General features: G+C 44.0%; 1 protein-coding gene across 2 annotated transcripts in view; it reads right to left on the reverse strand.

The window, feature by feature from the left end:
• MYOF (myoferlin) overlaps positions 1-16897 on the reverse strand; it is a 153930-nt gene that overhangs the window by 116640 nt on the left and 20393 nt on the right. For both annotated transcript variants that reach the window (XM_004427840.2, XM_014785548.2), the window contains exons 2-3: positions 14772-14827; positions 12413-12504 (exon numbers count right to left, since the gene is read on the reverse strand). In XM_004427840.2, the coding sequence (XP_004427897.1) occupies positions 12413-12504; positions 14772-14827 (148 nt within the window). The remainder of the gene's footprint in view (positions 1-12412; positions 12505-14771; positions 14828-16897) is intronic.

Consider the following 16897-nt stretch of genomic DNA (forward strand, 5'->3'; position numbering starts at 1 on the left):
ATAGTGTGTTAAGATGAAAGCCTGGAAAGACTTTAATCCCTGAAATATTTTTAACAGCTTGATTGAGTTGAAGCAAAAAGCAAACAGTTACAACTTTTAAGAGCTTTCACTGTAAGTTGAAGAAAACCTCCCCTATGGCTAAGTCTGAGTGCTTCCGGACTCCAAAGGCACGCCCAGCTGGCCTGGCCTATTTTCTGTGACACTGCTTGGATACAAAATACTGTGAGAGACTGGGAAATGATGACTTGGCCTCCTACACACGGGATAAGAACAGTTCAGTCAGACCACAAGCCAAATTTCCTTTAAAGGAGGTGACACTAAACCAAGCATCCTTTTTCCTTCGTGTTATTAATGCTATAAATATGCTAAAATGTCACAGTGTGACAGTAATGGGGATGTTTTGCCCAGTATTTTCATGGAAAAATAAGAGTCTCGCCATGGACTCCACCCAACGCTGAAACAGATGGGTGACGTCTCAAAAAGCAACTGTATAGTGAAAGAATCACAAGGCCCGTTGGCTCTCCAGCTTTACTTGCAGAATTAATAAACTGCAGATGTATTCTGCAGTGAAGAAAGCCAGCCCTGCCCCTATTCCTTTCAGCCTATGGATGTCCATCCAGTTTTGAGTTGCATCTTTATGCAACACTGAACTAAGTCTAAGCAGTGGGAGCAACTACTTGAAAATTAGATGTTATGATTAGGGGAACAAGAGTTTAATTGTCAACTAGTCAACTCAGCATGCAAATGTTGGTTAAGAACTTCTTCAACTATTTCTTTTTTATTAAAACAGAGTCTAGGGGGCCGGCCTGATGGCGCAAGCGGTTGAGTGCGTGCAATCCGCTACGGCAGCCCGGGGTTCGCGGGTTCGGATCCCGGGCGTGCACCGAGGCACCGCTTGTCAAGCCATGCTGTGGCGGCGTCCCATATAAAGTGGAGGAAGATGGGCACAGATGTTAGCCCAAGGCCAGTCTTCCTCAGCGAAAAAGAGGAAGACTGGCATTGGATATTAGCTCAGGGCCGATCTTCCTCACAAAAAAAAAAAACAGAGTCTAGAGTATTTAAAAAAGAGAAATGGAAAATGTTCTCCCTGTTAGCATCAACGCAAATGGTAACAGCCACATGCCACTGTGGCGAGTAAGGGCTTCGCTGGCTGAGTTCTTAATCAGGGAGCTCGTGTATACGGAGTGGTTCTTCTGTGCAGCAGGACACAGCCTGCATGGACACAGCCCGCATGGACTACTGGAGGAGGGTTACTGGAAATTCCTTCAAGAAGGAAAGGAAAAATATGTTGGAGGCTGGAAAGTAAATCACGTGTTTCCGCCCCTAGAGACTGCGGCATTTCTCAACTTCTGAGGGGGAGTAACAATCCCCAGCTCGGCTGGGGACAAATACTTCTCCAAGCTGCTCCCAGGCCCCCTGTAGACAACCTGAAAGGACCATGACCTGCCCACCCTTTGAAGCACTGGGCTCTCAGCTAGCGGAGACTTGTCATTTTGGCAGGGCCTGTGTGGCCTGTGGGGTTCCCTGGCTGAGCCCTTCCCCCCCCTTCTTCCTCCCCTAGGCCAGTATCTGTCAAGCCGCACCCGAACTGCCCCCAGCCAAAAGGTGGGAGAGCCAAGCATGCACCTTGTTTCCAACCAGATGGGTGGGAGAGGCAGGGGCAGCCATGGCAGTGGAGCCTATCATAGGGAGCCCTTGGTAAGAAACAAAAACCTCAAAGGGCACCCCCCCCTCGGGTCTCCCATCCACTGCACCAGTGGGGAACGCTCCTGAGTCTCCCAACTGGCCCACTCTCTGGATTAGCTCATAAACCATCAGTCAGAATGTGGTTCCCCAGACAGCTCTGCAACATAGTCACCAGGGCGGTTACAGATTCCAGGGATCCTGAGTCAGACTTTTTCTATACCCAGGAAGTTTGGGAAACAATGGTCTTAACAGTGATTCTCAGTGGGAGCCAGGTAGGTGGAAGGGTGGGAGGAGGGCTGGGGTAGAGAAGGCAGCTGGCAAAGCCAGATCTAGAGAGATGGGGACTTGTACAGTTTTTTAGAAGTACATCCAATATCATAATATAACTTCACATTTGAGAAATGGGCATAGAAATCCAATTATTTAACAGAACAAAGTAGTATGCAAAACTCCATGAAAATCTACTCAGCAGGTCTGGTTACCTGCGCCCTTCCCATGGCATCCTTTCCTTACTCCAGACCAGGATTGTCAGAGAGCCTTGAGGCTTTTGTCCTGTTCATCACAAGGGGACAGGGCTTTCAGAAAACGTAGAAACGCAGGTCCACACAGTGGTTCCCAAACCTGGCTGTGTACAAGCCCCCCAGGGGTGGGGCAGAGCCCATGTACTTTTAACAAATTCCATTCCCGGGTTTTGGAATCACTGAGCTAGACTGGAGGCTGTGGCAGGATTTGCAGGATTCCTGGCCAGCAACAACTTCCTTTTTGCCAGTCCCTCCCAACCCTGCCGCCCCTGCTGCTGCAAACTGCTTCAGTTTACCAAGGGAAGGAGCAAATGGAAGGCCAGGTCTTCCCATCAAAGCCTTCCCGGGCAGCGAGGCACCGAGGCCAGAGTCAGTTAAATCTTGTGGCTGCATGGGGCAAGTTCATTAACCTAAAGCCTGGCGTGCAGAAGATGCTCGATAGTTATTTCTTGAACAGATGACCATATCCTGTCTTTTTGCTACTTGCACCTGACCAATTCTCCTGTTCATTCAATCCTCAAGGATCTGAATCTGTGCTTGCCTGCTCGGATGGTTTGGCAGAGCTCCCAGGCTCTGTCTCTTTCTAATCCCCTCGTTCTCATTCATTCATTCATTCATTCATCAAGCACTTGGACCTTACAAGGTAAGGGGGACAGCATAACATAGTGATTAAGAACTTGGAGCTAGGCAGAGCTGGCTAATTCAGACTCATCCTTGTACTACAGGCTGTGTACACATTGTTTAACTTCTCTGAGCCTCAGTCTCCTCATCTGTAAAATGGGGATAATGACAACTCCTAATAGTATTGTTGCAAAGATTAAAATGATGATGTGGGAAGTGCTTAGCAATTACCTTTTATATTATTTCAGACATTATGGAATCTAAAAAAAGCATATGAGGATGAGGACATGACTCCAGGGCAGTACTTGAAGGGAAAACCGGTCTGAACTCATGCGCAGCCTAAGTCACAGGAAGGCAGGTTTATCTAGGCGGGGCCCTGGGTAGGCAGGCAAGAATGGACAGATAAGAACCCTTGGCAACTACCCACATCCATTTCTATACAATCACTGCGCAATGTCTTAAAACCAGTCCTTTCTCTTACATACGTCAAAAAGCTCCCTCCTCACCCTCAAGGCTGTATATGCCACGAACCTGTTTGTGAAACAATTTTTATTTTCAAGATTAGACCAGAAGTAAACTTTAGATGCAACTGAATTCCCATAAAATCCAATATAGTGGAATCTGAATGAAGGTTGTAAAGTCATTGGTTTCTTAAGACATTTCATTACAAAACAGACCCCAAAACAAATCCTTATACAAAAACCCTATGTAAACCAGCACACACACACACACACCCCTCACCCTGTCGTTTTCTCCCCTTTTCCCCTGCTTTATTTCCCTTCATCACATCTATCACCATATGATATACCATATCCAGTATGTAGATTTACTTGTTTATTATCTGTTCCCTCCACTCAGCTGTAGTAAGCCCCTTGAAAGGCATAGAGCACCCCAGGGCCCAGAGCAGTGTCTGACACACAGTATGCATTAGTAAAGATTTGTTGAATGAATAAATTAATTGATACATCCCTGAACATAGTCCAGTGACCTTGCAAATGACTTACAGGTTATAAAGCTTACTCTCCTAAGAGAAGGTCCTCCATGTGCAATTAGAAGATAATTACAGCTCCTGTCATTATGAAATGCCTTCTCTTTCAGTCTCTCCGGCTGTCTCTCTCCAGGGCTGTGGCCCCCTCTTACTCACATGATCTTAATATATGCTAGCAGGACTGCGGCAGCTACTTCATGGGTCTCCCGAGCAGTGGGGTTCAGCTTCTCCGGCATCTGGAGACAGCCAGCCTGAACCAACTCTGACCTTCTCATAGTTTTGCTGCTCTATTGAAAATATGGAGCTAAAAAGAAATCAGAACTGAGAATCCTGTTCCACAGTAACATCTGCTTCTGGTTTAGATTTTCACACAGCCTGAGTAGCTACTCCAGTTAGAAAACCTGCCTCAATCGTGGGCTGTCCATCTCTCCTCACCAACCACACCAGGGAGACGGAACGGGCATGGGGATGACCTAAACACACCCCGCTGTCATGTTTACATGTGGCAATGTCAGGAGTGAGTCTCATCGCTCAGAGAGATACAAGTATTAAAAGCTTGAAGTCAAGGTCTTTTGTGTACCAGGAAATGAAAATTTATCATAAGTGATACCACTTTGTCCCACCAAATTAATTTCACTCCAAACCACAGTCTTTCTTTTTGCTCTAATTTAAAAAATCTTTTGCCAGGAAGTTAGAATATTTCACAACCCAAGCTTGTACTTTTCTTTTTCTCATTGTATAGCCTCTAGTACCACCGTGTGCATGTGTGTGTGTGTGTGTGTGTGTTTGGATGAAAGGTTGAAGGCCAGGATGCGAAAATGAGAAGACAGCATCACACACACAGGCACACACACACACATACACACACACACACGGAATAAACCTTGGAAGGTCTGGGCTCTGTGTAAAAGGATTTTAACATAGCTAGGTTAAATCCATGTGCTTCTACATACAGAGCTGGATAAAGCAATTTGGTGAACCCCTCTGAGCCACATTTTTTTCTCATCCATAAATTGGGGATAAGCCTGTCTGACTCAGAGTCATTATAAAGATTAAATCTAATCACGTGTGGAATAGTTTTAGCACAATGCCTGGCACATGGTAAGCCCGTAAGAGATATTAGCTATGATGTTGTAAGGAAATTGAATCAATTTCTTCTTTCATTATATTAAATTTGCCCTTATGTCTACCATTTGTTGAGGAAGTATTAGAGCCCTCATTATAAAGATGAAGAAACTTGTCAAGAGTCACCCAATTAGTAGGAGTCAAAATCCAAACTAATCTCATGATCATACAGCTGACCACCACCTACACCTCCTCTTACACAAGAACTTGGGTAAATTTCCTCCCAGCTATATTGTTGGGTTTTAGGCATCTCCTTCTTACTCATACCGCAGCAATACAGAAGCTTTCCCAGTGATTTATATCCAGACGATGTTTCTCACTTTGCTCTGCATTTGTGTGGGGGTGGGTGTGATGGTGGTTTTGAATGCACAAGTACACACATATGAAGGGGAAAAAGAAGAATACTAGAAATGCAAACTCTTAGAGAGATAATTATGGTCATTTTATCTCAGACATTGTAATTTGCCTCTCTAGAAGTTCAATTTGGATCTTTTTTATATCTTCCGCGTCTCTACTTCACATGCTCGTGCATTCCTCTACCTTCCTGAGCCTATGGAATGTAATTATAATACTTGCTTCATTGTCCGTGTCTACCAATAATATCATCTACTAATAATACATCTGTTTTTTCTTCACATTACTGAGGTAAAATTCTTCTGAGTGTTCTACCCAATGCTCCATGAATTACAAGGTTTTTCCCATCTGGCTGGTGGGAGCATTAACTACCCCAGCTCTGTGTGCATTCCAAGGACTGTTCTGTCTGCTCTTTTCAGATCGTTTTTTTCTCTGCCTCATAGTTTCCTTGCTGACCAGTACTCAGCTGAAGAGTCAAGAGGAACCCTCTGCAAATCTCTAGAGCTTTGTGTGTGTGTGTGTGTGTGTGTGTGTGTGTGTGTGTGTGTGTGTTTAGCTCTCTCCTCTCGGTCCTCTAGCTATCTTCCCGTCTCTTGACTCCTACTTGCATCCTCTCAGCTCTGGGAGACAACTAGGATCTGCCCAACTTCCCTCTCCCTCACTGCAGCCTGGCAATGCTCTCTAGGCATTAAGCTGGCACTCACGGGGCTCATCTCATTTATCTCCCTTCTCTCAGGGATCACTGTCCTGTGCTGCTGATGTCCAATATCTGAAATCGGTGTTACAGATAACTTACCTGCTTTTTGGTTGTGTCATGTGTTATGTCATCCTAGCATGAGCGAAACTTCCAAACTACAGTCACTTTAGGGACGAGAATTCTGAGGCCTGGAGGGGTTAAGTACCTTGCCTGAGGTCACCCACTAGTTGTCAGTAGAGCTGGTCTCTAAGCAGCCTCTGTCTGGCTCCAGAATCTCAGCTTTGAACACTATGCTCTACTGCCTTCCTGCGAGCTCAGCTGTAAACTCCGCATCTCCCTACAAAAGGCAGGAGCTTTGGGACAGGCCTTTGTTTCCCTTGTGATCTGCCCCCTTTGTGTTCTGACTCCTTTGCAGCTCAAACCCAAGTTGGAGCCAGAGAGCTGTTCCAGACAGCTGAGCTGCACAGGTTCCACATAAATGGCCCATTCCCAGTGGCTAACTGTCAGATGCAAGGTGCTTAGAAATGTTAAATTTCATTCATGTAGTAGTATCATAAATTCATTTGTTCATTCATTCATTCAACAAACACTTATTGAGAATCTATTTATTATGTGCAGGCACTGTGCTAAGTGCTCGTGTTAAAGTGTTGAACAAGACAGATGTGGAGCTTCCTGCCTAGTAGGAGAAAGCCGAATGAATAAATAAACAGATAGCACATTTCAGGTGTGGTGAATGCTGAGCTAAATAAAACAGATGTGCAGACCAACACATATCTTTGAGTACTTATCTAAAACCCAGCCCAAAAGTCCACATGTCCAGATGGACTCCTCCACCATTCCCACACGCATCCGAGGTCCCTAACAAGACAGCTCTGAGGAAATAAACCAGGACAATGAGATGGAGAGCAAGGGCAGGGGCTGCTCTCAGTCATGTGGTCAGAGACACTGAATGACAAGATTTTCCATCTACTGCAGCTGGAAAGAAAGAGCATTCATTCCATGCAGAGGGAACAGCAAATGCAAAAGCCCTAACTGGCATTTCTTTTTCTTCCCTGGCACATGCACAGGGGCGCACACACCCACACAACTACATCGGAAAACTTGTAAACATCCTTCATTCCCACCTTTTCAGCCTCCTGAAGATGATTCTTCTTTAGGAACTCAAGTGGAGTGACAGCAGGGCAAGGATGTCAAGGGATCAGAGTCCCAGCCTCAGCCCCTCTGAGCCTCAAGTCTCATCTCCACTTCTCAAGGTCATTGTGAAGATCACAGGAGATGAGATACACTCTCCAAACTTATCTTGTCCATTGCAGAGCATGAGCATAAGTGACTTGCTATTCAACAGTATAAAAAAGTCTGCTTAAAATTTTTACCTAGGGAAGAGCTACCAACAATCTGATAATGAGTGTTCTTAATTTTTTTGCAAAATTAGAAAGAAAAATTACTTCCACTTTAGCTAAAAGTTAATCAACCATTCCACCTACATTTTGGTTCCTATAGGTGGTCAGAGGTTTTCAGTATAACATAAAAGTCAAGACTACAGGCCTGGATATAAATGCTGACTCTGACACATACCTACTATGTGACCTTGAGCAGATTACCAAACCTCTCTGAGGAAAAACAGGATCTGCCTCATAAGGTGTCTGTGAGGATTAAGTGAGATAATGCATTCAAAGGACTCAGCACAACCCTTGGCACTCTCTAAGTCCTCACAAAGTGATGGCCATATTGCCTGTCTGCAAGGGAACTTTTCATTCTTCAGCAGCTGGGAAAATCCTCCCCCTCTGACATTTCAGCTAAAAATATCTTTTCATTTTCCTCACGTGCCCAAGAGGCTCCTCTGGCTCTTCTCTCCCCCTCATTCAGTCTGGATGGCTGGGTGGATGACTATAGAGTGAGGAAGAACAGTCCTCACTGAACGGCCCAGCCTGCTCCCAGCACCTGAGGAGGGATGTTGCCGAGGCACCCCCGCTGTGCTTGCTTGGACTGGACTGGGGCAGTCCGCTGCGGGTGTGGGCATGGCGCACAGGCAAACCCAGGCAGCCTGGCCCTGTTTGCTTACAGGCCCCGGAGCAGCAGACGCAGAGTGAGAGCCGTGTTTGCACAGCCGGTCTCCATGGCAACAGGAAAGTCAACAGGCAAGACATTCCTTAAGCTGGTAGAAAAATCCTCTGCCCCTACCCTGAGCTTCCAGGTGAGGGAAACGCTCCCACACGGAGCAGTGAGCAGATCCTCCAAGGTCAAATCTTTAGTAGAAAAGACAAGAAAATCTGGGGCCGAAGTACATAAATATTTTGGACAAACATGCAGCTTATTCCCAGATGGGTTTAATTTTTTTTTTCCTGCAGTGTACAGGTAATTTGCCCAAAGTCTATGTGTTGTTTAGTTGGTGGAAACAAAGCCAAGGGTCATGATTCCTGGCTGATGGTGGAGAAGCATGCAGCTCAGTGGAGTAAGAGCATAGCCGACACAGGGGCGCTATCACACGCGCTGTGCATTCCAAAGCAGACCCAGAGTCGCCCGGCCTTCCCCTGGAAGACAGCAAACAACTATGCAGCAGAATTTGTAAGACAGAGAACTAATCTCCCAATTAAAAGGACCTCCCCCAATGACCCTGCCATCGAGCCTAAAATGCCCTTTTTTTTCACTTTTTCAGATAAGTCACCAGTTGCCTCAGTCCCCAAATCAGTGTTCCTGGGAAGTTAGCACAGTGAACTATAAGCAGCTGTTACACCATCACGCGGATGAGTTTCTCAGAAAGCTCCTTTCAACCAGCGCGACTTCAAAGGACTGAGACACAGGACAGGTAAGTTTTTTTGGGGAAAAGAACTGGCAGAGGTGCAGGCATGGCTCAGAGGGCAGGCCCGAGTACGCCCGTGGGAGCCCTGGAACGTAAATGAGGACATGGGGTGCTTGGGAGAAGTCAGGGGGAGGAAGACCCCCTGACAGGAGGGGAGGTGAGAGTTGAAAGAGTAATGAAGACCAGCTTCATGCTTTGCCTAGAATTTACCTTTCTCTGTTAGGGCTAAAAATCCCCCTGTTATCATAGTGCCATAGGCACGGCCTGCTCATTGGGTCTTTATGTTCAGCCAACACCATAACGCCAAGAACAACATATCTCAGCAAGATACAGGGGGCCCCAAACTTTAGAAAGACCCTCTTATAACAGGACCCATCATATTTTCCGTGTTCAAAATTAGAAAGAAAAACGCCCAGGAGTAGAAAGACTGTACATCAACTCTACCCCCAGAAATGCAAGCCGAACACCCAAAATAAGTGTCAAGGTGAGCCTCAGGGTGGGGATATGTCCTCTCCCCATCACTGCTCTCATCCAAGGACCTGCTGGGTTTTCAGCAGGCATGAAGTAAATATATAATGGTCTCCCAGTATTGTTTTCCCTGCTTCCTAACTGGTCCCTCTATCCCAGTCTCCACACAGGAAGCCTGAGTGATCTTTTTAAAATGTGTCAGATCATACTCAAAACCCTTTATGAATTCCCATTCTACCAGAGATGAAATCTAAAGCTCGTGCTGAGGCTCACAAAGCCATGCGTGCTGTGGCTTTGCTGATCTCATCTCCTTCCCCGACCCCAGCCACTCCTGCTCTTTGTGCTCCAGCCTTATTGGCCTCCTCGGTGTTTCTCCAACACTCCAAGTACACTCCTGCCTCAGGGCCTTTGCACTTACTGTTCTCTCTGCCTGGGATATTCTTTTTCCCCAAGGAGCTGCATGGCTCATTCCTTCACTTTATTTAGGTCTCTGCTCAATTGTCACCTTATCACCACCTCATATAAAACTGGATCTTTCCCCCCCCTGCTGTCAATCACACTCTATCCTTGTACCCTGCTTTACGTGTTTTTCTTCATGGTCTATAACAGTTTCCTCCTTAGCTTATAGCACTCCATAGCACCCGATCAGTTACATATTTCTTCATGTATTTGTTTGTTTTCTGACTCTCCCTCAAGCGTATTACCTACAGGAAAGCAAGGACTTTGTGTGAAACATAATGAGAGCTCCCAGGCCAGCCTGCCAGGCTCTGTCGCCATGTTAAATAGATGAGGCACAAAGTGATAAAGGCCCAAACCAGGCTGGTGGCTGAGGCCATGAGTAAGAAACACATGGCACAAACAATAGAAAGGAAGAAAAAGTAAGATTTGGCAACAGATTGGATAGGATGTAAAAGGGAGACAATCCAGAGAGACGCGAGGTTTTGAGCCCAGTGCTCTGGAACTGTGCTATCCAATATGGTGGCCACCAGCCACGTGTGAATAGGGAGCACTTGAAATGTGGCTGGTCTGGATTGAGATGTGCTGTAAGTGTGAAATATATGCCTATTGCAAAGACTTAGTAAGGAAAAAATGCATGTAAAATGTCTCAATGATTTTTAAAATATTGATTACATATTGAAATGATAATATGTTGAATATATTGAGTTAAATAAAATATATTATTAAAATTAATTTTACCTGTTTGTTTGTTTTTTTTTTTTTTGTGAGGAGATCAGCTCTGAGCTAACATCCATGCCAATCCTCCTCTTTTTGCTGAAGAAGACTGGCCCTGGGCTAACATCCGTGCCCATCTTCCTCCACTTTATACGGGAGGCTGCCACAGCATGGCCTGACAAGTGGTGCATCGGTGCGCTTCTGGGATCTGAACCCGGGCCGCCAGCAGCAGAGCATGTGCACGCACCCACTACACCACGGGGCCGGCCCCTCTTTTTGTTTTTTAATGTAGCTACTAGAAAATTTTAAATTACATATGTGGCCTGCGCTATATTTCTATCGGAGAGGGTTGGTCTAGAATATAAACAGTGGTACCATTTGCAGAAAGAGGAGAGCAAAGAGGAGAAGGGATTATTATGGGTAACATATAGGAGGCTACAGTGAGGCTTCATCACCCATTTCCCCAGAACTTTGAAATATGGAAAATAAAACTGTCCTCTGGGAATTGGGGTGAGGGATAGATAATCACATAATTGGTTCAAAGCTGAGACATGCAACATAACGTTAAAAAGCTAGAACGGTTTTCAGTCCAAGAGAGTGGGACCAGAACCTGCTGGAATGCATTTATATAGCTTAAGAAAAAAACCCATCAGTCACAAGGGGCATTGGTCAGCAATGGAACATGGGAAAAAGGATCTTTTCAAAGGTGAGCATGGACAGTAGCTATGAAAGCACGGTCCAGGGGGTAGATGTCTGTCCAGGCTCTCTTGGTCTGACGCCATTAAGCAGAAGACCCCAGTGACTAAGGTAACCATCTAATTTACTGTCCAAACCAAGCCACTGTTGACAGCAAAAGGGGCATTATTAATCATTGTGCTGGGACAGGAAACCAGGACTGTCCTAAGCAAATCAGGGCAAATGGTCACCCCACCTCAACTAATTCATTCTAATTTATTGCTCTCGTTGCAGCCTTCTGACTTTACCAAATGTGCCTGAGGCTAAGACATACATTTTTAAATGTATTGACATTACTAAAAACTGGGATGCTTCTTACAATTGATATGGGCATTTAATATCAGGCTTTTTCCCCCTACCCCAAACTTGTTATTAATTTAATAGTACATCTTATGGTCAATGACATCTTACACTCAAGGATACAGAGTAATTTGTCATGTGGTATGACATCAAGGAGAATTCATTGATCAGAGAATAGGAATGTCCTCCCACTAGGCATTTATTTCCACTGGAAAATAGCAAGTAACTAACTTAGTTTTAAGCACTGGTTTCTTGTGAGCTTGATTAGTTTGAATCAGTAACCTAAGACTGGTTTCTGAATCTATAAGGCTAAAGTTCAGATCAAGGTCTGAAGTAAATTTACTGAGGTCATTCTGTCCCATGGAGATCTGTTTGAGAAGTCTCCCAGCTTTACCCAGGGGACAACCCTTGGTGCCACCACGGGCACCATCATTACCCTTCTGCATTTGAAACTGGTAGAGGCAGTAAGACAAGGAATCTGGTTTAGATCTGTTGGGTTTAAAAGGCCAATAAGACATTAAAATGGAAGTGGGGCTGGAAGCAGAATTTGAATGAGATGTTTATGGATCACACATAACCAGAAGAAGAAATTATCTGGCTTGCAGCCAATATAGCTACAGTTCATATAAACCACCAGTGGTAGGAAGTGACCATATGCGGTTAACAAAGAAGTCTCAGGAGTGTAAATAGGTTTCACCATTAGTGCCAAATTGGACAGACTAGAGGTGGCTTCACATTTACAGCCTCTTAGGAATACAGAAGTTTGAGGAAAAACACTGTGATTGATTACCCATGTCTGATATTGGCTTGGGGTGGTGGGCATGGAATTAAAGCATGATATTATCGGAAGTATTATAAAATGTTATTAAAGATGTGCTCCTTCAACAAAATAAACAATAGTAAGATAATATGCAAAATGAGAAAAACAGTTGAAATCAACTTACTTATTTTGTCCAATTGTTTCAAAATCTTTCACAACAATCCCAAGGGAAGATGAAAAGTCCAGTGGTATACCCCTCAAGTCAAACTCCAAAATCTATCACAGAAAAGTTATGAAACAAAAAGACTATTAAAAGGATCAGAGAACATAACAAGATGTACTGACATTAAACATCATTATCTTCACCAATGACAATCTTTTGAATTACTCAATTCTATAATTAGATGGAAGTGATTACACTCTAAACCTGGAGGCTGCTGAGGGTTGTGGGAAAGCAAACCAGACTTAGCCTCAAAGTGCCTGGATGCAACTCCTGGCTTCCCATTTCCTAGGCTCTGTGGCTTTGGACAAGTCACCAAACCCATCTCATAGTCAGAGAACTGACTTAATGCCTACCACAATTGTTGTAAGAATAAAACAAAATGTGTGTCTGAAAACGCTTTCTTCAATAGTTGTTTTTAAATAGTTTGCTCCTCCTAATTATATTATTATCAAAGAGATGAATAATCTAAGAAAACATTTTCTAAAATGCATCAACCTCATATTTTAAGTCCCGCCGAGGTCAGTGCTATAGTCAGATGAGACTTTCATCTTAATGCAATAAATCGCTGTCTAATGGCAAATGTAAAATGATCAACATAGCACCACTGATGTCTTTGACTGATTATGTAATAAATGAATTAAATAAAGCAATGTCTACTGATGATTTGATTCTCCTTGTAATGGGTTGGGAATGGATGGAGAATGTGTCTTACAGCTCATATTAGAACACACCCAATAACCTCAGTGGGTTTGGGGTTGGCATTTCATTTGGGTTAGGTTTCAGTTATGACATTGCAATTGGGACATTTACTTGATAAATACATTTATAATTTAAAAAAATACACGTTGGAAACAAAATGGGGTGAGATGGATGATGCCCTATGAAGGACATGCCTGCTTACATGACCATACATCTCTCTGCCATCAGCTACATAGATTGACCTCAAATATAAAGAGGCATGTTAGGATTACACAAGATCAGAAGCACTAAATGCATACATATATGTACTTTTTATTTGTTTTATTTTTGGAGCTCTGTGTGAGATGCTAGGATCTATAGTATCCACAGCGACTAACCAGACTGGTTTCTTGCTCTCATGGAGCTGGTGGTCCAGCTGGCTGTGTTCTGGGTTCCAGTGAAATTGCAGAGAAGTGGAATTCCCTCTCAACCTGCGTGAGAACAGCAGGGCTTTTCCCAAAGGAGTTAAGAAGTTTCATCTTCACCTCATTCAATGAGAAGTTATAGTCTTTATCTTATAGAAATATTAAAACTAGCTTGGAGGGGAAAGGATCTGCATTTGGTGGAGGGGAAGTGTTCAGAGCCGGGTGACTTAGCAAAAACAACAAAGACATTTGTCACTGTGCTTATCCAGGAAGGTTTGATACAGCTTTTGGAAAAAACAATGGAGCTGATGATCAACTTTTCAAAAATTAGTCAGCATAGGAAAATCTACTCAGTGGAAAGAATTAAATTTTCCCAATATTTATAAATATATTAAACACTGAACCATTTATAAAATAGATATAAAGTCAACAGTGGCGGGGGGAAGTAAATTATATTATATCCCTTCTATATATATTACATAGTCATTAAAGATACTTTTGAATAAAATGATATGGGATATGCTCAGGATATAACAGTGAGAAAAAAATAGGATAGGAAACCGTATTTGCTAGATGATACTAATTTGCTAATTTTAAGACATCATACTTTATTAAATATATTCACTCAATAAATATTTATTGTTACATCCCAGATGTTAATAGCAGTTGCTTCTGGATAGTGGGACCAAAGGTAATTTTTTTATGCTGATCTGAAGTTTGCAAAATTTCTACATTAAGTATAAACTAATTTTATCAACATAAAAAACTGTAAATGTCATTACTCAGCCAGACACACAAAGTATCATGTAATACACTCTTGATTAGTCACATGCAGGTATGTTTCTAATTATGGAGCTTTCCCTCTGGGACTCTGGAAATGACATAATCCCATCCTTTATCCACATCTACAGATGTGCCCCAGATATGCACCATAACTGGACCAAGGTCACACAGCAAGCTCAAGGCTGCTCCAGGCTAGAACCCAACCTTTCTCACTCCCCATCCAGGCTCTGCTCACCACACCACTACTGTACAGATGTCATTGTGTTATGTCTCCTTGAACTGCTCTGCTGTCTCCACGGCCACAAAGGGAGATGGAGGGGGTGAGGGTGAAATGCAGAGATTCTCCTCCCAAACGGAGGGACAATCAGACCAAAGATGGGACAATCAGATATAGCTTATCCATTGAAACAAAGTTGAAAAAACAATGAAGTCACCTCATTCCAGACAGGGTTGAGTTCACTATCAACTTTCTTTGTTTTCTTTTTCTCATCTGCAAATAACAAAATAGGAGATATCAATCAGTTAGAAATATTTATAGAGCATGTACCATTCATCTGTTCATTCAAAGAACATTTCCCTGAGGGCCAACTATGTGTCCTAATTTTCCCATCTGCTTAGAGTGGGGGCTACCTGAATCAAGGTTTTCCAAACTGAGCAGCAATTTTGTGCCTAAAATATTTTTCCCATCCCCAGGTCCACAAGGTGTTAGGGGATGAGGGACTCAAAATCATGGAAATGCTGAGATCCTCTGCCTCTCCCTCACCAACTCCTGCAGGCCAAGGTTACCCAGGGCCTCTGCATCTCCAGCTTGTTGCAGAAAGAAGCCGACGAAGCTAACCTTTGACCTGCAGGTATCACCATTCTGTAGGTGAGGATACTGAGACTCAAAGGAGTTAAGAGAGATGTCTGAGCTCATACTTGGCAGTGGTGCCCTGATTTCACCTGGAATTTCAGCTCTGAAGCCCATGTTGCCTCTGTGTGTGATAAGACCCCAATACAGCTTAAAGATTAAGCTGGACTCCCTCCCACAAGTCTCGGTACAGGGTCATTAGGAGATGAACACTTTCTAGGGCCGGCAGAGAATTGGGGGTTTACTTTACTCCTGGCCCACCTTTTCTGAAGACACGAGGTCTTCTTTCTCTGTGTCTGGGAATGGACAGTGCATCTACCTAGATGCATGAATGTTTACCTAGCTAGTGCTTAGTTTCCAAAGAAATCCAAAGTTTCCTTGGAGTGAAGTCGCAAGAGCGAAGTCCAAAGAGCAGGGGCTTCTATGTGTCCCTAAGTCCCCAAATGCGTACGAAAATAAAAGCTAATGTTTGAGTACAAAATGCTTTGTAAGCATTAGCTCATCTGTTTTTGGGGAAAAAAACAGGTTTTCCCCCTTTGTGTCTCCTTTACTGTCACACAGAATAGCTATAACACTTCTGACACCAGATGTATGTGGGGGTTTCCCCCACCAAGCAATTTTCTGTGACACCAGCTGGATGTTCTACAATTTAACTCAATTCTCACACTCTCTAGCTGGAGATAGCATCAGACCCCACAGGTTAAGGGCTCAGTCCCACAAGACTACCCTGACCCCACTTCAGACGCCAGTAGCAAGTCCAGGTTGTCACCCATGCTTCTGACCAATCGGCTATAAATGTGAGGTTCCCACAACCCTCTCCTCAAGTTGGATTAATTTGCTAGAGCAGCTCACGGAATTCAGGAAAACAGTTACTTATGTTTACTCATTTATTAAAAGATACGATAAAGAATACAGATGAACAGCCAGATGAAGAGATACATAGGGCGAGGACTGGGAGGGTCTCAAATGCAGGAGCTTCTGTCTCCATGGAGTTGGGGTGCATCACTCTCCTAGTACGTGGATGTGTTCACCCACCTGGAAGCTCTCTGAACTCCGCACTTTTGGGATTTTTATGGAGGCTTCCTCAAGTAGTCATGATCAATTATTAACTCCATTTCTAGCCCCTCTCCCCTCTCTAGAGAAGTGGGGGCCGGGGCTGAAAATTCCAAGCTTCTAATCATGGCTTGGTCTTCTGGAGACCAGCCCCCATCCAGGAGCCACCCAGAGTTACCTCATTAGGACAAAAGACACTCCTAGTGCTCTTATCACTTAGGAATTTACAAGGGTTTTAGGAGCCCTGTGTCAGGGACAGGGTCAAAGACCAAACATTAGAACAAGAGATGCTTCTAGTGCTCTTACCACTTAGAAAATTACATGGGTTGTGGGAGCTCTGCGCCAGGAAGGGGAGGTGGGGGGTTGTGGATGGATGTCAGTACAGACCAATAAATATATTTTCTATTATCTCACATCATCTAATCTCCTTAAAAACCCTGGAAGGCATGTGTAATTATTTTCATTTCCCTTTCATAGCGAAGGAAACTGAGAGGTTAAGAAACATATTCAAAGTCACCCAGTTAATAAGTGGCAGGGCTATTGAACCCAGGCAGTCTTGTCAGCGGCCACGCTTTGAACGACTCCTTGGCTTCCCCCTACTGCTGTGGAATGTAGGAGGTAGTGGGTTTTGTTCAGCTGAATGTCACATTGCTAAGG

Source organism: Ceratotherium simum, chromosome 6, assembly GCF_057802395.1.
Source record: "Ceratotherium simum simum isolate JZ-2026a chromosome 6, ASM5780239v1, whole genome shotgun sequence".
Classification (NCBI taxonomy): domain Eukaryota; kingdom Metazoa; phylum Chordata; class Mammalia; order Perissodactyla; family Rhinocerotidae; genus Ceratotherium; species Ceratotherium simum.